This window comes from Globicephala melas, chromosome 1, assembly GCF_963455315.2.
Source record: "Globicephala melas chromosome 1, mGloMel1.2, whole genome shotgun sequence".
Taxonomy (NCBI): Eukaryota; Metazoa; Chordata; class Mammalia; order Artiodactyla; family Delphinidae; genus Globicephala; species Globicephala melas.
In genome coordinates, this window is record NC_083314.1 from 99,876,344 (window position 1) to 99,901,621 (window position 25,278).

The 25,278-nt window shown below is 40.0% G+C and overlaps 2 protein-coding genes across 4 annotated transcripts in view; both read left to right on the forward strand.

Moving 5' to 3' along the window:
- The window catches only part of DBT (dihydrolipoamide branched chain transacylase E2), a 46,410-nt gene extending 25,646 nt beyond the window's left edge, over positions 1 to 20,764 (forward strand). For 2 of the 3 annotated variants that reach the window (XM_030868806.2, XM_060302228.1), the window contains 7 exons: positions 2,419 to 2,540; positions 5,114 to 5,330; positions 6,321 to 6,487; positions 10,740 to 10,817; positions 12,711 to 12,902; positions 13,041 to 13,112; positions 16,403 to 18,299. In XM_030868806.2, coding sequence (XP_030724666.1) covers positions 2,419 to 2,540; positions 5,114 to 5,330; positions 6,321 to 6,487; positions 10,740 to 10,817; positions 12,711 to 12,902; positions 13,041 to 13,112; positions 16,403 to 16,570 — 1,016 coding nt within the window. In that variant the 3' untranslated portion in view covers positions 16,571 to 18,299. Of the gene's footprint in view, positions 1 to 2,418; positions 2,541 to 5,113; positions 5,331 to 6,320; positions 6,488 to 10,739; positions 10,818 to 12,710; positions 12,903 to 13,040; positions 13,113 to 16,402; positions 18,300 to 20,643 lie in introns of those variants that run through there. The other variant, XM_060302223.1, reaches the window with a different exon arrangement.
- A 789-nt stretch (positions 20,765 to 21,553) lies between these two features.
- LRRC39 (leucine rich repeat containing 39) overlaps positions 21,554 to 25,278 on the forward strand; it is a 33,086-nt gene continuing 29,361 nt past the window's right edge. Inside the window, exon 1 of the mRNA XM_060302268.1 lies at positions 21,554 to 21,645. The gene's annotated coding sequence lies outside the window, so the exon portion shown is untranslated. The remainder of the gene's footprint in view (positions 21,646 to 25,278) is intronic.

The following is a 25,278-nucleotide window of genomic DNA, read 5'->3' on the forward strand; positions in this document are numbered from 1 at the left end:
GTCACTTTTAAGATAAGTTCTATGATCAAGGTAACAAAAAGACTGGAAACCCTTGGATCATGGAAATGGCTTTCTGGTAGATATTCTCTGTTAAATCTCTGTTAAATCATCCCTGGCTTTCCAATGTCCTTAGCAAGGTAGTATTTTAGTATTAAGAGAACTTTCTGCCCACAACTACATGACAACTACAACTCATATATAATATGAGTGACTTCCTGCAAATCTTTGTTTTATTACTTAATACTTACACCGAAGTTATTCCAAAAGGCAGTACTACTTGGTGATATATAGACTGTTTTCCAGAAAGGTGAGTAGCAATAAATAACATGATATTTTGGAACTGTTATATAATAACTTGTATATGATATGTCTGGGCATTTATGCATTTCTCAAACTGTAGCAAATATGCATTATTCAAGTTAGTATTTGGGATTCCTACAGCTGAACCCCCTTGATTTTTCTTTGGATCTTAGTTCCTAATGCTAATCTTTCTTGCTAGTTTCTCCAGTAACTTCAACAGATGAAGCCCAGGGCTTCTCAAAATGCAATAAAATTATGGGCTTCTCAAAATGCAATAAAATTATGCAATTATGCATAAATTATGCAATCATGCATAAATTATGCAATTATGCAATTTTATGCAATAAAATTATGCCTGGAGCTGTAGAAGTTATATTCCAGCTTATTTGACCAGAAAGAAAATCTACTAGGGCCAGCCATAAACTAAAGGAAACAGCACAAACTGAGTCAGCCCTAGGATTGAATCCCAGCTCTTCACAGTTTATTAGGTGTGTGACCATGGGCCAGTCTCTTCATCTCAAGTCTCATTTTTTTTAATCTGTAAAATGGGGATAATAACACCTATCTTACACACTGGAGTGAAGATTAAGCTATTACATATGTAGTGCAGTGTACGATATATACTAGGTGATTGTGGGAAGGAAGAATAATTTTCCCTGTACCTTCTGAGTTCTTAGCTGAGACCCCTGTAATAAAAGACAGATGAACAAGAGAAAAACAAATTTATTAACATGTAGACGTCATGTATACCTGGGAGATACCCAGGAAAAATGAATAACTCAGAGAGGTGGCTTTAAGATTCAGGTTTAAATACCTTCTTAATAGGGAAAGGGGAGGAGGGATGTAGGCCTCTTAGGGAAGAGTAAGTGATTTTTAGGAAGGATGAATTGGCTCTTAGAAGAATATATGGGAGGTATGATAGTTTGTGACAAAAGTTTATATGGATGTGTTGCTGATTTCTAGTCTCTTCTCCTGTGATGAGTCAATCTTCCGTGGTTGGATGAAACTCCTAGGGAGGGAGTTTCTGACAGTTGAGTTCCTTTTGGATGTCTTTAGGTACATGAAGAGAGTTCAGAGTAAGCCTCTCCCTGCATTTGTTGTTTTTCAAGTGCGTACAGCTCTTGAAAATAATCAGTACACCAAAGTGGCGTATGTTGGGGTGGTATGTTCTGAACTCCTACAATCACATTTTGGAGTGGAATATTCTACTACTCTTCATGTTCAATACAAAGTGTTTGTTTTTTCTCTTCCTTAACCGTAGGGGAACTTTGAGAGCTCCACCAGACCAATTCATAGACTAGTGAGGAGGAATGAATGAATAGAATGTCTTTCCATAGTTTTCTAGCAGTGGAAAATTTTTATTTGCTTAGAATAGAATGTCAAATCTAACTCAGTTTTCTGCTGATTTTCAGAGGTTGGCTCTAGTTTACTTATTCCCACAGAGATTCTGCTGTACTATAGCACTGATTTCCTAACATCCAACTTTGACAATTAAATGCTCTTAAAACCTTTTTCTTTTTGGTTGCAAAAATACATGCTAATAGCCCAAGATAGTTTTTCTTATATCACTACTCTACAGTTAGAGAATAAAACAACCAAATTAGTATTAGCCATGAAAATAAAACCTTCCACAGCATTCCTTAAGCCATATTCAAAGCAAAGAAAAAATTTAAATGCTATATTATCTTAGGAAAGCATTTAAGATTGTCACAGATTTTACATGATTCATGTAATTTACCTCACATTTGATTCTCATTTCATATGTATATGAGAAATTTATTAGGAAAATGTTTACAATACAATGTGTTTTAAAATTTATGAAAGAAACTTGCATTTTTTAACTTGTAGCTGCTACATAATTTTAACAGAAATGAAGTAAACAGCAGGCAATAATAATCATTAAACAGTACCTGGTACCCGTACACCCCTCTCACTCACTCTAGTACCCTTGTATGTTTTTCCATTTTACAGTTGTGTTTTCCCATTCTGAAGTAGCTCATCTATTATGCTTTTTGACTGTATACTTTAATTTGAATTTATTTATATAAGACACTAAGCTTGTTGTTTTAGTCGTTTCAATATTTTCTACTAAAGAGTAAAATTTTACCTTGTTACCAGATTCAGAAGAAGATGTTGTTGAAACTCCTGCTGTGTCCCATGATGAACACACACACCAAGAGATAAAGGGCCAAAAAACACTGGCAACTCCTGCAGTTCGTCGCCTTGCAATGGAAAACAATGTAAGTTTTCTTAATATTTAAGTGTGAGATCACACAGAAGGTATACATGTGTATCTATGAAGAATTACCTAGCTATCCCATGATGAGATGGTTCAAGTTGGGATTAAAGGAAACATGAAAATGTCTGTTACTAAAAAGTGATAGTTGCATAAAAGTCCTCACGAGCAATGAAAAGAAAATTGTGAACTTATTATTCATGTTAATTGAGAAATGTGGATTTATTATTCTTCCTGAGATCCTAATAACAGTCAGGGCTACCATTTATTGAGAACTTGTAAATACTAGTGTCTTAGATCAGGTACCCTACAAGCATAGCTTGAGACAAGGGTTTGGGAACACATGGTTGATTGATTGAGACAGTGATCATCTTTACTAGGAATGAAGGAAGGCGTACAGGGAAGGGATGGGAAATGGGCCAGGCAAGGATGTAGTCCCAAGGATCTGCCTGATCCCAGGGAGGTAGGGAAAACCATAGAGCTATACTGACTTGAGTCAAGGAGCCTGGCCTTCTGTTTTCCCTCTTACCTGACAGTCATTGCTGCTTTACCTCCAAAGTGAGATGGCTCCTAGGCATTGTGCTAATTATTTACATGTTATCTCATTTAATCTTCACAACTCTGAGACAAAGAGCCCTTCTAAGACTTAGAGAGGTCAAATAACTGGTCCAAGGTCACACAGCTAACCCAGTGGTGGAACCAGGATTCTGTGAGTGTCTCTGTGACTCTAAAACCAGTGCTCTTAATCATTAATAGTGTCTCAACAATTGATGCCTCCATTATTTGAGCACTTCTGAGCCAGACACTATACATACATTATCGCTAATCCTCACAGTAACTTGTAGACTGGTTTGGGTTATCCCCTTTTTGCAGATGAGAAAAGGTAGAGAAGTTGATTAAGTTGCCTAAAATCAAGTAAGTAGCTGAACTGGGGATTTGAGCACAAATCTGTGTGGTTCCAAAGCCTGAGTTCTTTCCACTATGCCTCACAATGCAGGCTTTTGTTTGTCTGTCTGTTTTTGAGAGAAGTAGTTAAATTACAGTTGGGGGGAAAAAAGTTTACATTTTGGGAATAGGTAATAAGAGTCATTAAAATGTTCATTCTCCTTCAGCTAGTTATCCTACCATTGGGGAACTATCCCAAGGAGATAATCTAGGATATATTAAGTGTTTTATATAACCAAAAATTAGAAGGCACACATGTGTTCAAAATCAGGGAAATGCTTAGGAAAATTATGTTATAAACCCTTAATGAAAATTTATTAGCCATTGAATGTGTTTAAACATGAAGACGATTTAGCTTAACAGAAAAATAGAAATAGTAATATGGAACACTACACTGTTAAGGGCAGCAGATGAAATAACGCTCTTATATATTGCTTTGAAAGCTATAAACGTTTTACCATTTTTTTTAAAATTATATAAAAGGACTACCTGTAGAAATATATGATGTGGCTTTCCTTTTCCTAAAGATGTGTATAATTAGAGCATTTGTATAATTACTAGATATTAAATAACAGATTTATTATAAAATCACCTTTTCCCCCCTTTTTTTTGTAGTTTGTATATTAATTATTGAGTTTGTCTAAAATTAAAAACCAATGGCACTTACAGTTGTTTGTAATTACCTAAAAATTATGTTTAAATTCTTAGAGTTCATTTGTTATAAACTAAATGTTTGATGTGATAAAGCCCTTTACTATTTTGTGGTCATTCTTAGAGAAGCATTAATACAAATGAAATAGGACTTAACCTTGAGAGTTTAACTAATGTACACTATGCGTGAGGATATCATCCAAGCTAATGTGTCTTTTTATTTAAATATAGTTCAATTTAGTGAAATATTTTATCTCTATTACCAAACATAGGAAGTGATTAAATAAAGCCAGATCACAAATGTTTCCAAAAAGTATCATGAGTGCCCAGTAGAAAGTGGAATTATATCATCTGTTGTTTGTTCTGTGGAAAGCAATAATAAAACTTAACTATTTGACCCTTAACTTGGACCAAGGAACTCACATTCCAAGTATGCCTCAGTAAAGTTAATTTCAGTGTTTTGTACTGATCTTTCTAAAACAGCCATCAGAAAAAAAACCAATTCAAGAGAGCTTTTATAGGATGATTACTTTAACCATTACATGTTTACTGGTAGCCAAGGTCAGAAACAGGGGTCTACATTTGTTACAGTGTTTAACTCTTGTTTAAACTTTCAGTTCTTCTTATGTAGTCTCCAAGAATAGAAAAAAATCAAATAAGAATTATGCAAGAAATTTAGAAATAATTGACTGTTTAAAAATGTGTTTTCATAAATAGCTATATACAATGTAGATATTACATTGTTACCGCATGGGCAAATGAACAGTAAGTACAAAAGTAACAAATGATCACTTAGGAAGAGTAGCTATAGTTTATAGCATTCTATTGAGAAGATTAAAATGTTATTTCCTTATACTAATTTATTGGGCAGAGATACTTTTTTTACCTTCAGTTCATTTAATTTCACTTAGAGACCTCAGTGATGGGTTTATTTATTTTTAGGTAGTTTTATTTTTAGCATTAAAATGTGTCATTTTTTAGATTAAGCTGAGTGAAGTTGTTGGCTCTGGAAAAGATGGCAGAATACTTAAAGAAGATATTCTCAGCTATCTGGAAAAGCAAACAGGAGCTATACTACCTCCTTCACCAAAAGCTGAAATTATGCCACCTCCACCAAAACCAAAAGAGAGAATTATTCCTATACCAATATCAAAACCTCCAGTATTCACAGGCAAAGACAGAACAGAACCCATAAAAGGTAATAATAATAGTAATGTAAGGTAATAGAGTAATTATTTGAGGGGAAGCTACTTCAACATGATGAAATTACAGTTTTTCTAGGAAAAGCTTTAATATATACTGATAATTTTTGAAGAGTAACATGTTAGCAGGTTTCTTAGAGTATAAATTTGCGTACAGATATTTTTTCTGTTTGAAGACTTGCTTGGTATATTTTAAATATTATTTTTTGTTAGCTTTCAAAACAACTACTTCTGATTTGTTATTTACAAACTCTTAGGATAATTAACTTCCAGAAGAGTGGCTTTGCAAGAAGTCATTGTGTAAATACATGGCTTTTGAATTTATTATTATTATTATTATTTTGGCATTGTTATTATTTTTTTTGTTTGGCTGCATTGGGTGTTCATTGCTGTGCTCGGGCTTTCTCTAGTTGCAGCGAGCAGGGGCTATTCTTCGTTGCGGTGCAAGGGCTTTTCATTGCAGTGGCTTCTCTTGTTGTAGAGCACAGGCTCTAGGTGCACAGGCTTCAGTAGCTGTGGCACGCGGGCTCAGTAGTTGTGGCTCACAGGCTCCAGAGCACAGGCTCAGTAGTTGTGGCGCACGGGCTTAGTTGCTCTGCGGCATGTGGGATCTTCCCAGACCAGAGCTCAAACTCGTGTCCCCTGCATTGGCAGGCGGATTCTTAACCACTGTGCCACCAGAGAAGCCACCTTTTGAATTTTTTATATACCACAGTGTTGAAAGCAGTTACCTGTTATATTATTACAGTTGACACTGGGTGTTGTGCTATAGTCAATTCTTCAGCATTGAAATTATTGGCTTTCAAGTTATGTAATGAAGATGGTAGCTCCAAGAGGAAGAGTTTAATTAAGAGTAAGTAACATTAGAAAACCTTCTATTTTAGTTTTTAAAGGGATTAAAGGATTTAAGAATTTTTATGAAGTACATATATATATGCATATATGTATATATACGTATATATATATGTATATTTAATGTTTTCCAGGCTTTCACAAAGCAATGGTCAAGACCATGTCTGCAGCCCTGAAGATACCTCATTTTGGGTATTGTGATGATGTTGACCTTACTGAACTGGTTAAGCTACGAGAAGAATTAAAACCCATTGCTTTTGCTCGTGGAATTAAACTCTCCTTCATGCCCTTCTTCTTAAAGGTAAGATTTTAGTCATTTCAAACAAGGCTTGAGTAAGACGGTTAAATTTTGTTTTGCAAATATGCAATGTGTTAACTATGGGTTTGAATAAAAATATATTTCTCACAACATCACATAGTTAGAAAAATGTACAAGGACACTCTCTTTGTTTCATGGAAGTTTATAAAATTGAAATTTCTGTGTCAGATTTTTATCGACTTATCTCTTTGAGCTAGGTGAGGATTGTCCTGCCATGTAGATAAAGCCTTTAATTCTGAAAGGATCACTCCAGCAAAGTCCTGATTTGAAGAAAAGTGAGACTTGGTGTTGATCTTCCACTGTTCAACAAACTTATATTGAGGCCTCTGGGAATCATTTCTAGTACTAGGCCTTGGTGCCAGTATCAGAAGAATAAGGCCATCAGCTGACCCTGAGCAGCCCGCTAACCACCATTTAGAAAGCAGCGGCCATATGCCTGACCCCGTACCAAGCGTGCTGTATACATTCTCTCTTTTAATGATCAGAATAATGCTAACATGTAAATATTGCTATCCCCATTTTCCATTTAAGGAAATTGGCACTCAGAGAAGTTGAGAAACTTGTCAAGAATTTACATTTAACAAGTGGAGAAGCTAAGTTTTCGGTTCTGGTCCATTTTTCTCAAAAAATGCATACTGTTGTCTCTAAATCCAGTGTGGCTTCCTACCAGCCCTTTCCGTGGTTCTTTTCAACGGTTCCCCTTCAGGATTGCCTTCAGGATGGTTTCTCAATGCGTTAACGTGGCGTAAAAAATGTATTTCTATGCGTCTCTGCCACCCACCTCTCCAGTCTTCTCTGTCACAGTCACTCTCTCCGCTATAGTCAGATTAAGCTACACATAGTTGCTGGAATACACAACTTGACCTGCCGCCTCCTCCCTTGATCAAATACATGTGCATCCTAAACACCAAATTTTGCTCCAGTGTAGAACAGAGTACAGAAGCCGGTTCCTCCTACAGAAGCCAGTGGCTGTCACAGTTTGAGTTAAATGGCCTTTTGTTTCTCATTGCAGTTTGTCTCAATGTTTTGAAAGTGTTTATACTCAGTTGTCTCTTCACTGATGCTGAGTCTTGTAAGGCAGAAGCTGTTCTCCTACATGTCCATCTTTTTAACAACTACCCTCACAGGGAAAGAGATGGTCTATAAACATGAGATGTAGTAGGTGCCAGTAAATGAGAGATCTGGACTATATTACAGCTATAGAGGGTCATCTGTAGAGACACAGCAATTGAAACAGGTGGATGAGATCACCCAAATTATGTGTGAAGGAGAAGAAAAGAAGGCTAAGCGTTTTACATCAGTGTTTAAGGGGTAGGTAGAAACTGAGTTGGCAAAGGCAATGGAAGAGGCTGAGTGGGGTCAGTGGTTTGACAATAGGAGAACCAGAAAAGAGTCACTTAATAGCCAAGTGTATCTATTGCTGTATAACAAACCACCCCCAAATTTCATGGTTTGAAACAATTACCGTTTATTATTTCTCATGAATCTACAGGTGAGCAGGACCTGTCTGCTGATCTTAGCAGAGCTCACTTATATGTCTATAGACAGGTACTAGATTGGCTAGGGGCCAGCTGGTGTAGGGTGGCCTCAGTGAGGATGACTCATTTCTCTTCTGGATGTCTCTCCTATCTGCCCAGTATGCTAGCCTGCACATGGTCTCAGTCCTGCCGGGGATGAAGAGAGGAAGCAGAATGTTAGCACTTTCCCCAAACTGTGCTGCATTGAGTTTGTTTTTAACTCATTGACCAAGGCAAGTCACATGACTAAGCTCAGAATCAGCTTGCAAGAGCACTATCAAGGGACTTGGATAAGGAGGCTCCTTACAGATTGGGGCCTTTGATTCAGCCTCTCACACCGAGAGACAAGGAAAAAGTTTTAAGAGGAAAGTAGATAATGGTTATATGCATTACAGAGGTCAAATAGGATAAGGGATGGGAACAGGCTATTGGATTGGTAATGAAGAGGTCATGTGTGGCCTCAGCCAGAACTTACTGAATAAAGTATTGTTGAGGTAGAAGCTTGGTTGCAGTTAGTTGGGGAATGAAAGAAATTGAGGAAGAGGAGAAACCTGAAAAAATATGCAGAAAGGCAGACAGGGCATAGGTGCAGGTGACAGTTACGGTGGTTGGAGTAGATTGAAGAAAGGTTCCATCTGTTCCCTCCCCTCCTGCACACCCTCAAGGAAAAATTGAGCAGGTCTGTAGGCTGAGGGAAAGAGCTGGAAAATGGAAAGTTAAAAATGTGTGAATGCGGGGCTTCCCTGGTGGCGCAGTGGTTGAGAGTCCGCCTGCCGATGCAGGGGACACGGGTTCGTGCCCTGGTCCGGGAAGATCCCACATGCCGCAGAGCGGCTGGGCCCGTGAGCCATGGCCGCTGGGCCTGCACGTCTGGAGCCTGTGCTCCGCAACGGGAGAGGCCACAACAGGGAGAGGCCCGCGTACTGGAAAAAAAAAAAAAAAATGTGTGAATGGGAAGCACTGATAGAACAATGCCTGAGCATGAGGGCAGAATGAGTTGAAGACCCCGGTGGAGAAGTTCACGGGGAGGAGAAGAGAGTGCCACCTTCTTGTTTCAGACTGGGCTCCTCTTACTGCTTCCTGTGACAAGTCTGTTTTGCAACAAGGACAGTCCAGCTTTTTAATATGTTAAATTTATTTCATGATTGTTTTTCTTTATTCTTCCAGTCTGAATGAAATATCTGATTTTTATTTTGAAAATAAAAGTTAATATGCTTTGTTTTTAAATAACATTTTTTTCCAGTCTATATAATTTTAGAACATTTGGAAAATACTACAAAATATTGTACAGGGGGAGAAAATGACCTCTTATCTGTGGACACACACCTTGTTTTTCCTTTTACAAAATTTGGATTATACTCAAAATACTGTTTTTAATGTATAATACTTTAACCTTAGTTATGGGTTTTTATATAAAGAAGATTAAAGTTATAGTTATCAAATCAAATGCTTAATAAAACTTTCCTTAACTGTCTAGTTCAAGGATATGATTTCTTTTTTTCTGTCAAGACCACTGACCCACAGACAAAAATAACACTTAACACAATGCACATAAAGAACTCTTAATTGGACAAGATGAAGGCAGTAGGAGAGGGAATTCTTTTTAGGGACAATTTAAAGCATTTTTATTTTCCTTTTTTTTTTTTTTTTGTGGGGGCTGTGCCACTTGGCACTGCTTACAGGATCTTAGTTCCCCAGCCAGGAGGGATTGACCCAGGTCCACAGCAGTGAAAGCGTGGAGTCCTAACCACTGGACTGCCAGGGAATTCCCTATTTTCCTATTTTTTAAACTGACTATAAGGCATGACAACCAAATGCAGTGTGTGAACTTTGATTAGATCCTGGATGGGCAGAGAAACAGCTATAAAGAATATTTTGGAGACAGGTAAATCTGAACATGGACAGAAGAGAAATGGTAGTAAGAGAAAAAAGGAAAAAGGAAAGGGAGAGATTAAGGCAGGAGAAGGCACAAATGCCATCAATTCTGGGAAACAGGCTCTAAAGTAAATGTTTGCACCAGCTCTGCCCTTCACTTGGCCAAGGACACCAGGTGGAACACTGGCCTCTCAAATCCTTATCACTTGTTCTTTCTACACTGGAAAATAGCTTACTACTTTTTTGTTTTTGTTTTTGTTTTGCGGTATGCGGGCCTCTCACTGCTGTGGCATCTTCCGTTGCGGACCACAGGCTCCGGACCCACAAGCTCAGCGGCCATGGCTCACGAGCCCCGCCGCTCGGTGACATGTGGGATCTTCCCGGACTGGGGCACGAACCCATGTTCCCTGCATCGGCAGGCGGACTCTCAACCACTGCACCACCAGGGAAGCCTTGCCTTTTTGTGTTTTAATTCAAAGTGTTTCTTTGAACTACAGGTTTGCTTCTCATGGAAACCCTAAGACTCTACATGTAAGTGAGGAAAACGTAGAATTTAGACCTTTTTTTGGTACTTTGGTCAGTCTGCATAGTTACTTTGAAAATCTCCTTGATGTTTACAAGCTCCCTGATTACTTTATCTTTTATTCTTAAATGATAAGGGTAACCTAGTTCCACATTGCTGGGAGGTAACATAGGGAGTAATATGCCTGGTACATGTAGACTTGCAATTAAACTCAGCTTAAATAAGAGTTCTTTCCTTCCATTGTTTCCATCTTATTGCTTCAAATCCCCTATCCTTTCCAAGTTAAAAGTGCTAACATTGTATTTCTCTCTCTAAACAGGCTGCTTCCTTGGGATTACTACAGTTTCCTATCCTTAATGCTTCTGTGGATGAAAACTGCCAGAACATAACATATAAGGTTGGCTATGTGCTGTGATAAATAAAAGTGCAAATGTGCTTGTAGGTTAAAGAAGCTTCTATTATACCTCAAGTGGTGATCTTCTTCAAACTGGAAATTAAAGTGTGGGGTAAAACATTAAACTGAAGATAAATCTGTTGCTATTGATGTTGGTTTTACTGGTTAATAATACTATTCAGATATGCAGATTGCCATTTTTAATGCCTTTTGGTTTTCTGGTTAAAATAATGGAAATATACAGCTGTGAGGCAATGGTTTACATTTCCCATCGTACATATCCTCTCTGCAAACAGAAGAGCTCTCTCAAAATGGAATTCCTGCAGTTTTTAAAACAAGAATAATTTAGGGACTTCCCTGGTGGTCCAGTGGTTAAGACTTCGCGCTCCCAATGCAGGGGCCCCGGGTTCGATTCCTGGTCGGGGAACTAGATCCCGCATGCCGCAAGAAGATCCCGCACGCCGCAGGAAGATCCCGCACACAGCAACGAAGATCCTACGTGCCGCAACTAAGACCCGGCACAGCCAAATAAATATTTTTTTTTAAAAAAATTGAATAAAATCACATGCTTGTGTATTGATACCCATTTAAAAAAATAAACAAAGGGACTTCCCTTGTGGTCCAGTGGTTAAGAATCCGCCTTCCAATGCAGGGGATGCGGGTTCGATCCCTGGTCGGGGAACTAAGATCCCACATGCCGCAGGACAACTAAGCCCCAAGCGCTGTGGAGCCCGTGTGCCACAATTAGAGGCCTGGTGCAGCCAAAAATAAGTAAATATTTTTTAAAATTTTAAAAATAAATAAAATAAAACAAGAATCATTTAAATGAGCAAAGTACTGAAAGTTTGAATTCGTTGAGTGAACTCTTCTGTTTGGAGTGAAAGTTCATTAAGGCTGAGAACTCTTTTGAGGATGCGGCCCTTACTTATATTTCTTATTAGAAATATATAACCAGGAAGTGAGCTTTACATTCTGGGGGGGTTGGATCTAAAATCTTTTCATGTTATTAATACAACTTCCTCATTAAGTATATACTTGTTGCAAACAATTCAGACAAGAAAATAGTGATACTTACCTTCAGTCCCATAATCCTAAGATAACTCACTTTATGCTGAGATGTACATCTCTCTAGGATTTTATTTTTACACAGTTAAAAAATATGGGGCTTCCCTGGTGGCGCAGTGGTTGAGAGTCTGCCTGCCGATGCAGGGGACACGGGTTCATGCCCCAGTCCGGGAAGATCCCACATGCCGCGGAGCAGCTGGGCCCGTGAGCCATGGCCGCTGGGCCTGCGCGTCCGGAGCCTGTGCTCCGCAACGGGAGAGGCCGCAACAGTGAGCGGCCCGCATACCGCAAAGAAAAAAAATGGAATTATATATATTATATATATATATAATATCATATATCTTTTTAAATTTAAAACGTTTTTAACTATTTTCTATTTAATATGTTTTAGACATCATTACATGTCAATAAATATAGCTTTGTTATCATTTGTTTAACCAGTGACTTATTGATAAGCATTTTGATCATTTGCACTTTTTCAATCTTATAAGCAATCTGACTCAGCATCTCTGTTCATCTCTACATACTTTTGCATTTACCTCCTTAGCACACGTTTTTGTAAATGTTGGTATGTACTGTTAAATGTTCTCCAGAAAGTATATACCAGCTTACACTTCCACTAACAATGGATGGAAATAATCTATTGCCCTATATTCTTACCAAAAAAAATTTATCTTTTTCAAAAAAACTTTTAAAATTATTTCTTTTAAATCATCACCAATATGGTGAAAATAGTTTTCTATAGTTGAGTTCATAAGGCAGTAAAAGTTGAGACTTTCTTTTCTGCTAGCTTATGAAAAGGCTGCTGTATAATTGTTTGTTTATTTTTAGGCTTCTCATAACATTGGGATAGCAATGGATACAGAGCAGGGCTTGATTGTACCTAATGTGAAAAATATTCAGGTCCGCTCCATATTTGAGATCGCCACTGAATTGAACCGCCTCCAGAAATTGGGCTCTGCAGGTCAGCTCAGCACCACTGACCTTACAGGAGGAACATTTACTCTTTCCAACATTGGATCAGTGAGTAATAGTAATATTCAAGTTCATAAACCATAACTTAAGATTTGTGACCATATGCTCAGTTAAAAATATAAACTTTAATTTGCCATTTGTTCCTCAGAAGCTTAATTTTTCTACTCTATTTTGTTTGTTTTTTAGATTGGTGGTACCTACGCCAGACCAGTGATATTGCCACCCGAAGTGGCAATTGGGGCCCTGGGAAAAATTAAGGTATGTTTGTTACATAGTTGAAAAAAGAGTTTAAGCAAATTGGGATAGGAAAAACAAAGAAGAGTAACCGTTTCTGAGGTTTTTCCCCTCACTTCGTAGGTCTGAGTATGGTATTGGGTTTAGTAAGCCAATTACTTCTTCCTAAGAACTAGGTCTGTAACTCCGGTGGCTGCCTCTCTGTAGAGTAAATGCTTGTGATCTGGGTTGTTTCCGTATGGATCAACCATTGTGGATGATGCCAGGCACAGGTGTGAGCCTTTCTGAATAATCACAAATGTAGCCAATCTGAGTCTATCAAAATATCTTTATTTCAGAATACCAAAGAATAATAGTAAGCCAATCCAAATTATTATTTATAACGGTAAAACACCATTGAGAGCGTTTTTCTTAAACGTTGCTCTGTTCAAGAATCATTGGGAGTGCAGTTAAAAATGCAGATTTCTTGGCCTTGGGGACAGAACCTCCAAAATTTACATATTAAACAACAACCCATGTGGCCATGTTATAGGAGACTGACTTAGAATAAGGGTTGCAGTGATTCTTAACCCTGGCTACACATTAGAATCATCTGGAGAGTGTGAAAAAAGTGCCCAAGCTCACCCCATACCAACTGCACCAGAATTTGGGGTGGGGTGGGGCTGGGGCTTGGGCATCCCTATTAACTCAGGGCTGAGAACCACCCAAGTTAAAGAAATAAGCTCATAGATACCATTTCAGTACCACCATTATTAAATGTCATTGTCACTACATTAACCTTGATTTTGATCTTCACGTTTTCAGAAGAACCTTTCTTCTTCTCTGTATTTATAATGCTTCCACATGGAACATCTCTGGGACTTACTTTTCATGAGTTTATTACTTTCATGTTGGCATCCAAAATCTTCACAGATACTTTCATTCAGCCTTTGATTTGCTTTCTAGCAGCTGGTACTTTGGCTGCTAAGTTACTCCCTCTTCTAGCTCTACTTTCCCTTCTGGCCCACGGAAGAGACAGGGAAGAAAAATAAGAACACATAGCATGACACTGTTCTGTCCAAATCGGAAGTTTCTCTAAGGGATTAACTTCTCTATCACTCGTCTGCCCCCAACAAGCATTCAGCATTTGATTCTCACAGAATTCTGACTTCTTGCAGCTTACAAACAAACCATCATACCTATTTAACAAAGTTTTGTTTTCCCTTTTCCTGAAAGCAGTTTGTTTTCTTCTGAATTGTACATATAGGTATATAATTGTGGTAAACTATACACGACAAAGTTTACCATTTTAATCACAGTGTATGGTTCAGCAGCAGTAGGTACAGTCACACTGTTTGCAACAATCACCACCGTCCATCTCCAGAACTTTTTTATCATCCCAAACTGAGACTCTGTGTGTACAATATATACCACATTTTGTTAATCTATTCATCTCTAATGAGTATTTGGATTGTTTCCATTTTTTGGCTATTGTGAATAATGCTGTGAACATTGGTGTACAATTATCTGTGTGAGATGCATTTTTTCAGAATCATCTCACTCATGGTTTTTTCAGGTTATGAAGCATAGTTCTCAAAGTATAAATCTGCATAGTGACTTAATGTAGTTAATCCTTGTTGGGTAGGGACAGTATTTCATTCCTTTCTCCCTTTGGGTCATCTCTCCTTTGCTATCTTTTGTTTTCACCGTAAATTTTACACTGTCACTAAATAGTCTTAAGTCACTAAAACCTCCACATTCCTCCATTCTCATTCCTTATCTTTCTTGACCTATTAGCTGCGCTTGAGTTGATCAATACTGCCTCTTTGGAAAACCTTCTTCACTGCGACTTGCAGAAAACCTCGCTAGTCTGCTTCCCCCCTACCTAGTGCCTGTTCCCTCTGAGTCTCCTTTGCCTGTACCTCCTCATCTCCCCATCTCTAAACATTGGAGGACCCCAGGGCTCAGTTCTGCCCTTTTCTTTATCTGATCCAGTCTCATGGCTTTAAATACCATTTATATGCTGATGGCTCCCAAGTTTATATCTCCAGACCAGACTAGACCTCTCCTTTGAACTCCAAACTCTTATTTCCTACTCAGAAGTCTAACTAGGCATCTCCAATTTCCTGCCCCTTCCCTCACCACCACACCCTCTCACCTGAAGTCTTCTCCTTTCAGTGACTGGCCATTCTGTTCAGAAACCTCCAATAGCTTCTCACCTCACTCCAAATCAAAGGCAAACTAGCTGCAGCGGCCTACCATGGCTCTACACTGGTGCCACTCAGTGCGACTGGGACCCACATCAGGCTGTGACTGCTGTATCCGGGCTCTGAGGGGAGAACTACAGAAGGGGAGAGTAGGGCTCAGAAACCTTCGTTGCCCTTTGACAGAGTGATTTTATGTCTACTGAACCTAACGATAAGAGGTGGAGCTTGCATTTTGTATATCTTTTTATATCATTATAAAAAGATAATATATTTTTGATATATATTCACTTTTGATATATTTAAAAAAAAACTAACCTGCAATGAATTCGCTTTTTCTTAAATCTGTTTTTGGAAAAGTCAGAGGCAGACTGGGAAGCATAACTGTTGTCTTAGCAACATGCCCCTCTTCAGCCTGCTCCTTCTGTATCATCTCCCACCTCTCACCCCGGCGCCTCCAATGCAGCCTCCCTGCCAACTTTGCTGGTCCTCCAACACTCCAGCCATGCTTCCCCCCGTCTTTCTCCAGGTGTCCATATGGCTTGCTTCCTCACTGCCTTCAGTGAGGACACCTTCTTGGTGAGGCTTTCCCTGCCCACCTGTTAAAAAAGAAAATGCAACCTCTCCCCTATTTCCACCTCCTGCGTATAATCTCTATCTCCATTCCAAAGTGCTTTATTTTTTCATTTGCACTTTTCACTATCTAACACACTATATATATTTTACTTATTTATCTTAATCGTCTGTCTCTCCCCATTAAAATGTTAGCTCCAAGAGGGCAAGGATTGTTATTTGTTTTGTTCATTGCTTTATCCCCAGAGTCTAGCAGAGTACCTGGTACATGGTAGGTGCTCAATAAATAGCTGTTAAATAATTGAAATCTGAAACGAAGTTTACTGTACATACGGAAATTATACAGACGACAGGAAATACTTTGGAGAAACTCTGAAAGCTTGAAGCACACACTCACAAAGATGGGAAGAGTAGTAGTTAGCATTATCAAAAGTCATTTGGGATGCCCATTTCTTCTCTATTATAGGGAGGGAGATTTGCCTAATCTTTCACCATTGTTTTTACGAGAGCTTGCTTTGAGCAAGTGAAGGCTGACTCTGTCCTTTTCCTTATTTGTAGGCCCTTCCCCGATTTAACGAGAAAGGGGAAGTATATAAGGCCCAGATAATGAATGTGAGCTGGTCAGCTGATCACAGAATTATTGATGGTGCTACAATGTCACACTTCTCCAATTTGTGGAAATCCTACTTAGAAAACCCAGCTTTTATGCTACTAGATCTGAAATGAAGATTGATAAGACATCCTTGAACTTTCTGAACTTCAAAAGAAAATGCAGAGCCCAGCTGTGCAGCACACGTTCCTCATTGCAGTTTGTATTGTAGATGATTTGTAATGTATGATTACAGTTCTGAGACACAATATGTATCACTATTCTGTTAGAGATTTTACTGGAAAGGAATAATGGTATAATAGTTCTCCTGGGCTGTCACATTTTATAGGTCATAGTACGCCTTCTTAATATAGTGCTGAGGTCTTTGTGTCAATGGATTGAAACTGGCAGGAACAACAAAATGAATATTACTGAAAGACAGACTGCCATATACAGTATTTGCCCTATTTTTTTCTTTCTTTTTTTATTTTAAACTAACTTTTTTTTAATAAACTTTTAAAATTTTATTTTATTTATTACTTTTGGCTGCATCGGGTCTTAGCTGCGGCATGTGGGATACTCGTTGAGGCATGCGGGATCTTTTGTTGCGGCACGGGATCTTCATTGTGGCATGCGGGCTTCTCTCTAGTTGTGGCGTGTGGGTTTTCTCTCTCTAGTTGTGGCGTGCGGGCCCCAGGGCATGCGGGCTCTGTAGTTTGCGGCGCACGGGCTCTAGCTGAGGTACGTGAGCTCAGTAGTTGTGGCTCACAGGCTTAGTTGCCCTGGGCATGTGGAATCTTAGTTCCCTGGCCAGGGATTGAACTCACATCCCCTGCATTGTAAAGCAGATTCTTTGCCACTGGACCATCAGTGAAGTCTCTAAACTAATTCTTAATGAAACTTTTCAATTATACTTAGTTGGGAAAAGGAATTTATATGCAGAAGTATTTTCTATTTCCCCACAAGAATGCAAATTATTGTATAAAATAAGTGCAATTGTATTTACCTTTTAAGATATCCTGGAGTGTGTTGCTCTGTAGAGATTATCATCTGTAAATATCTTATTTGTATAAATTAATATCTTTTAAAAGGGAAAATTATAAGCTAATCTTAAAAATGCCCAATTATAGTTTTATAGCCAGTAAGGCCACTAAAAGTATTTGTTTAAAGTGGATATACTTTTAGAATTTGGTAATGGTTTAGTGTTTTATTGAGAAAAACTTCACCTTTACAACCTTGCTTCAATGTAAGGAAGGTACTTTAAATGTAGCAACCACTGACATTGTGTTACATTCAGAAGTCCATTGCCTTTTAACTTTTTTTTTTTACTTTCTTGGTCTTCAGCTAAAAAAATAGGATAGATTAATAAGTTAGGGTCTATTCTATTCTTCATATCCTGAGAAGGAATATGAATAAGGGGAGAGAGAAGACTAATGGGTAATTATGGACATTAAAATAAAATAATAAATTTTGCACAGAAATAAAGGTCATGATCATTTTGTTAGAGGCCCACTTGAATCAGAAATTCATGTTGTTTCTAATATTGTCTAATTGAATACTGTATGTTCAAGTGAAGTTTTGTGACAGAAAAAGTTGTTTTAATGTCTACTTGATTTTTTTCAAAATGGAAATGATGTATAATTCAGAATATAATGGATCTACTGAATGTTATTTTTTAAATTCAGATAATATGAAGAGTTGCAAAGAAAATAAAATCAACCATAATCCTACCACTATTAACATTTTGATCAAGGTATCTGTATACATAGCTATTCTTTTTATGAAAATAAGGTTGTGCTGTATCTACTATTTTATAGTTTGATTTTTTAAATTTAACATTATGAGTCAATAAACAGTTCCACATTATGATACTTTTAAATGGCTGCATAATATTCTATTGTTTGCATTTATTAAATGCAAACATCTACTGTATACTAAGTGTGGTGCTAAGCAGTGGGTACACAATGCCCATCCTCATGGTTCCTGCCTTCATTGGGCTTACAGTCTAGGGAGCGAGACAGATATTTCAAAATCATAAAAATAAGAATATAATTAACTTCTAAGTAGGAGAAAACAGGGTGCTATAAGAGCATCTAATAGAAGTTACTGATCCTGTCTGGGAAGATGAGGAGAGGATGTACCATAATTTAACCAATTCCCTGTTGATGGCATTTACAGAATTTTAAGTGAAGAATGACATGATCAGTAAAAATGTCCCCTTCACTTAAGAAATGTGAGGGCTTCCCTGGTGGCGTAGTGGTTGAGAGTCCGCCTGCCAATGCAGGGGACGCGGGTTCGTGCCCCCATCCGGGAAGATCCCACATGCCACGGAGCGGCTGGGCCCGTGAGCCATGGCCACTGAGCCTGCGCGACCGGAGCCTGTGCTCCACAACGGGAGAGGCCACAACAGTGAGAGGCCCGTGTACCACAAAAAAAAAAAAAAAAAAAAAAGAAATGTGAAATCTAGGAGAACAAGAGCTTTGAAATAAGTATGTAATATGTTCCCCTAAAAGTCCAACATCATTGGCTCAGAATAAACTCTTGAGCTATCTGTTGTATCCCAAATCCCTGCCATTACCACCTTCTCTTTTTTCTCATCCTTTGAGGATTCAGCAAAGGATTTGCTTCCCATTGTGTGTTGGACCTTTAAGATAAGAGGATCCATTGGGAGGGATGAGGGGGCCAGGAGCACAGCCCTAGTAGCTGATCCACAGGGCTCCACACATCATAGGGCGGGAATTGTTTAGAGCAAGGCCTTAGCCATATTCCTAAAGGTGGAAACTAAAGGGAAGAAGCCAGAAAATTCAAGTCCGTCACTAGTATGTCTGGAGGTTGGAAGGTACTATATGTCCATGGGGCAGAAGCCAAAGTTATTGGCCCCAAATTATCGTTGGGAGCGCCCAACAAGAAAATCAAGGTTCTATTCATTATGTAGGGTGTTCCTCTGATTTTGAAAAGGAAGCACAATAGGGAAGGAAGTTTGAAGGACAGAAGCCAGATTGGTATTAATTTCCATTTTAGAGATCAAAATGTACCAAATCTTGAAACATTCCAAGGAGTGGTTACGTAGGGAAAAGAGAGCCCACAGGCCTGTTTCGGCATTTCCCATGGCTTTCCAAAGTGGGTCCCAAAGATCACTTGATGGATTTCTTTGCTGACTTCTAAGTAAACTACGGTTTGAGAAAGATGATGGAACTCACTCAGCACTACCCTACAGCCCCGAAGTACAAACCTTTCCTTGAAGTCTTCAGACTTATTTAACATTCACCCTGTAACTGATTAACTAGTTCATTCTGCACATATTTATTACTGAATATATGTATTCAGTGCCAGGCCCTGGGATATACACTGTGGATACAGATGAAGAAGATAGATGAAGTTTCTGACCTCACAGCGAGAACTCTGGCTGGTGACTAAAGCCTTCACCGGAAGTGGGTCTGTGCCAGTAACTTGGAGGAGAGCAGTGCTTCTAGAGTTGAGTTGTATCTCCAGTCAGTTCTTCATGGTGGTTTTGCTCCTTCCCTATAAACTGTCTTTTCTCACTGAGGTTAGATCACTGTGTCTCCTTTACACACTAGGCCTGCCTCATCAATCCTGCCTCACAAACTGTACACCTAATAATAAGATAGACTCTGTCCTTAGGTCACACAGACACAGGCCATTCAAGCTCTTCAGGTTATGGTTTTGGTGTTGCTTTTCATGAGGCAAGCAACATAGGGGACCTACGTGAGCCCAGACACTTAGGGAGCAATATGCAAGGGCTGTACCATCTGAGCATAATATTTTCAGAGTGCACATAAAAGAGCTTCTAATTAATGAGTCATCTAGCCTCTATGCTCATGAAATAGTGGTAGAGAGGGAAAAATTGAGTAAAATTTGAGACAATAATTATAATAGTGTCAGGCACCGCTAATGCTTTACGTATATTAATTCGTTTCGTCTCTCCAGAAACACTGTGAGGTAGGTGCAATGATTAGCCCCATTTGAAGAAACAGAGTTTAAGTACTTAGATGCGTGTGGATTAACATACGCTAAAGAAGTATACAAAGCTAAACTACTATACCTCACTTCGTGTTCCAAATGCCAGGATTGTCCATGATTTTATGCTGTTTGAGGAACTGGTATTATTGAGCTAAAAGAAAGAGAGTTTTTGTTTGTCTTAGGGGTCTTAGCAGTTTGAAATACTCCCTGAAGGCCCTGTGTTCTCCAGGCACCGAAAGGAAGGAGTTTTGGTGGTATGAATTCTCTGCAGCAGTAGTTTATGAGAGAAGCATGATGTCAGTTCACCTCAGAACCGGATCTACCAACATCCTCCTGTTCTCTTTACTGAGCCAGACTTTACACACCAGAACCAAACTGTAGAAGAGCTGGCCATTGGGGATTCTCAGAGTACAGGATGCTTCCTTTAGGCATGAGAGTGAAACCTGAAGCTGCCTGCAGTGACTTCCCAGTTGTTCCTGGTGGCCTGTAGCAAAGCATGAAGACGATATCACGTGCTTCGAGAGATGATCAAAGGAAAATCCTGAGGCTTCCAGAGGAAAGGATTGGGGTCTCAGTCCTTGCAGACAGTTCCTTATCTTCCCCAGGTACAAGCACTCAAAAACTAGAAAGAGGTAAGCACAGAATTTGGGTTTTAGAAGATCCTCTTATGCCCTTTATTGTCCTAAGCTTCCATCGCAATGAATTAGTCCCCGTTCCCTGAAAACAACATGCAGTGTATTTCATGTTTCCATGCCTTTGCTGGGCTTGTTTCTCCACTCTGTTCTCCACCAGAAGAAAATCCAGAACAAAAGTCACTTCCTTTTTTAGACCTCCTCTGACTGTGCCTCCCTACGTTTGAATCAATATTTATTTTTCCTCTCTCTCTCCTTCTTTGTCCACACCTCCAACAGGACTCATGCAGTGATGTAGCTGGATGAGTATGTCTTCACTGCTGGCCTGTGAACCCGCTCAGTAGCCCCAGCTCAACTGACTAGTACTCAGTATGTGCTGGTTGACTTCAAAAGAAATCTATGCCCTGGATCTGATTACCTTTTTTAATGAAGTCCTCATGTAGCATTGAAGCATTGCCAATGACCCAGAAAAGTATAATGTGAAGCAACCATGGCCATGAGGCCGCTCTTGTATCTATGGAATGACTCTGAATGGCTATGCTTGCTACAAGGAAAAGTATCTAGAGGAAAAGGAATCTGTTCAAACCTCCTTATAATTGGTAAGACATTTGTTTTAAATTTTGAACAAAAGACAGTTACATTTTCTATGTGTTGTGTATATTTCATAGTTCATTGTAATTCCTCAGTTAATCAGAATGTTTAGTGCTTTCAAGCTCATTTTAGATTTTATAGAACTTGGATCATTATTTTGCTTTTTAAAATGTTTACAAATGATTCATTTATGCCACTACACCATGTGATTAAGCAAAGCAATGACTTATCTGAGGCCAAGCAGGAAATAACACAGCCAAATTCTCCAATGTTATTTATATGGGAAAACAATACCCACATTACAGTTGCATTTACTATGCCAAAAAAGTAGAAACTACTTAATTTATTGACTTACTGATTTATTGATTTATGCCCTGCCACTTTCAGAAAGAATTTCAGAAAGCAACTGTGTCCATAGTCATATTCACCACATTTGAACAGTATAACTATCATTGTTGTGTTGTTGTTTATAGCTACCTTTACATAATTTTTTTATAAATAAAGTTTTATTGGAACATGGTCCCACACATCCTTTTATGTTTTTTGTTTTCTGGTTTTTTTTGGTATGTGGTCCTCTCACTGTTGTGGCCTCTCCTGTTGTGGAGCACAGGCTCTGGCTGCACAGGCTCAGTGGCCATGGCTCACGGGCCCAGCCGCTCCGCGGCATGTGGGATCTTCCCGAACCGGGGCAAGAACCCGTGTCCCCTGCATCGGCAGGCGGACTCTCAACCACTGCGCCACCAGGGAAGTCCCTTTTTTTTTTTAAAGCTCTATGGAGTTGGGGTTTTGGGGGGGGTCTTTGTTTTTTTATTTTTTAGCTGTATTGGGTCTTCGTTGCTGTGCACGGGCTTTCTCTGGTTGTGGAGAGCGGGGGCTACTCTTCGTTGTGGTGCTTGGGCTTCTCATTGCGGTGGCTTCTCTTGTGGCGGAGCACAGGCTTTAGGCGTGTGGGCTTCAGTAGTTGTGGCTCGCGGGCTCTGGAGCACAGGCTCAGTAGTTGTGGCGCACGGGCTTAGTTGCTCCGTGGCATGTAGGATCTTCCCGGACCAGGGTCCGAACCCGTGTCCCCTGCATCTGCAGGCGGACTCTCAACCACTGCACCACCAAGGAAGCCCAGTCCCCTACTATTATTGTGTTACTGTCGATTTCCCCTTCTCTGGCTGTTAGCATCCACCCCGTGCATTGAGGTGCTCCTATGTTGGGTGAACAAACATCTACAATTATTATATCTTCTTCTTGGATTGATCCCCCGATCACCGTATAGTGTCCTTCCTCATCTCTTGTAATGGTCCCTATTTTAAAGTCTATTCTGTCTGATATGAGAATTGCTACTCCAACTTTCTTTTTTTGTTGTTGTTTTTGTTTTTGTTTTTTTGCGGTATGCGGGCCTCTCTCTGTTGTGGCCTCTCCTGTTGTGGAGCACAGGCTCTGGACATGCAGGCTCAGTGGCCATGGCTCACAGGCCTAGCCGCTCTGCGGCATGTGGGAATCTTCCCGGACCGGGGCACGAACCCGTGTCCCCTGCATCGGCAGGCGGACTCTCAACAACTGTGCCACCAGGGAAGCCCTCCAACTTTCTTTTGAATTCCACTTGCATGGAATATCTTTTTCCATCCCCTCACTCTCAGTTGGAATGTGTCCCCAGGTGTGAAGTGGGTCTCTTGTAGACAGCGTATGTATGGATCTTATTTTTGCATCCACCCAGCCAGTCTATGTCCCTTGGTGGAGCACCTAATCCTTCTACATTTAAGGTAATCATTGATATGTATGTTCCTATTACCATTTTCCTAATTGTTTTGGGTTTGTTATTGTAGGTCTTTTCCTTCTCTTGTGTTTCCTGCCTAGAGAAGCTCCCCCAGCATTTTTTGTAAAGCTGGTTTGGTAGTGCTGAACCCTCTTAACTTTTGCTTATCTGTAAAGGTTTTAATTTCTCCGTTGAATCTGAATGAGTTCCTTGCTGGGTAGAGCAATCCTGGTTGTAGGTCCCCCCCCCCCCCACAACACTTTAAATATGACCTGCCACTCCCTTCTGGCCTGCAGAGTTTCTGCCAAAAAATCAGCTTTTAAACTTATGGGGATTCTCGTGAACGTTACCTGGTGCCCTTCCGTTGCTGCTTTCAATATTCTTTCTTTGTATTTAATTTTTGACAGTTTGATAAATATGTGTCTCTCATGTTTCTCCCTGGGTTTATCCTGTATGGTACTCTCTGCGCTTCCTGGACTTGACCAACCATCTCCTTTCCCATGTTAGGGAAGTTTTCGACTCCAATCTCTTCAAATATTTTCTCAGACCCTTTCTTCCTCTCTTCTTCCTCTGGGACCCCTATAATTCGAATGTTGGTGCGTTTAATGTTGTCCCAGAGGTCTCTGAGACTGTCCTCAACCCTTTTCACTCTTCCTTCTTTATTCTGCTCCCTGGCAGTTATTTCCACCATTTTATCCTCCAGCTCACTCATCCGGTCTTCTGCCTCAGCTATTCTGTCATTGATTCCCTCTACAGCAATTTTAATTTCAGTAATTGTGTTGTTCATCAGTTTGTTTGCTTCTCAGTTCCTCTAGATCCTTGTTAAATGTTGCTTGTATTTTCTCCATTGTCCCTCCAAGACCAAGGATAATCTTTACTATCATTTCTCTGAATTCTTTTTCAGGCAGGTTGCCCATTTCGTCTTCATTCACCTGGTCTTGTAGGTTTTACCTTGCTCCCTCGTCCATAACAAATTTTTTTGTCTTTTTTTTTTTTTTTTTTTGATGGGTTGTACTGTATTCCTGTCTTACTGGTTGTTTGGCCTGAGACGTCCCGCACTGGACTTTGCAGGCAGTTGGGTAGAGCTGGGTCTTGGTGCTGACATGAGGACCTCCCAGAGGCCTCACTCCGATTGATATTCCCTGGGGTCTGAGGTTCTCTGTTAGTCCAGCAGTTTGGACTCAGAGCTCCCACCACAGGAGCTTGGGCCCGACCTCTGGCCTGGGAACCAAGATCCCGCAAGTTTCGTGGCATGGTTAAAAAAAGAAGAAAGAAAGAAAAAAAGGAGCAGTATGATATCAAAGAATAAAAAACAAAATAAAATTAGAAAGACAAAAAATATATTAGGAAAAATAAAAATATAATGGAAACAACTGCAACAAGGTAAAACAAAACCGCAGCAGAAAAAAGAAAGAAAAAGCCTTGGCTATGGGGGCGGAGTTTAGGCGGGGGTAGAACTTAGGTAGGGCCAGGGTTTAGGGTGGGGTGGGACCTAGGCTGGTGGGGGTGTGATGTTTGAGCATGGGGCGGGGCATAGGCTCAGGATCCACGCAGCAGGGAAAGGCCCTGGGGGCGGAGCCTAGGCTGGGCCGCGTTCAAGAGTGTGGCGGGGCCTCTGCTTAGGACCTGCACAGAAGGGGAGAGGCAGCGCGTGGAAAGGGAGGCCTGTGGAGCGTGGAGTTCCCGAGTTTGCAGGTAGGGCCCTGAGGGTGTGTGGGTGGGGTTCAGGCCCAGCGTGTTGGAGAGCGTCTCAGAGGTAGGGCCCTGGGTGAGGGTGTAGGAGCAGGGCTTGGGCTCTGCACCGCAGGAGGGAGGCTCCGAGGTTAGAGGATTAGGTCCAGGAGTCCAACAGGCTCCCTGGTGCCTAAGTGGACGGGGAAAGCACTGGCCACATTCC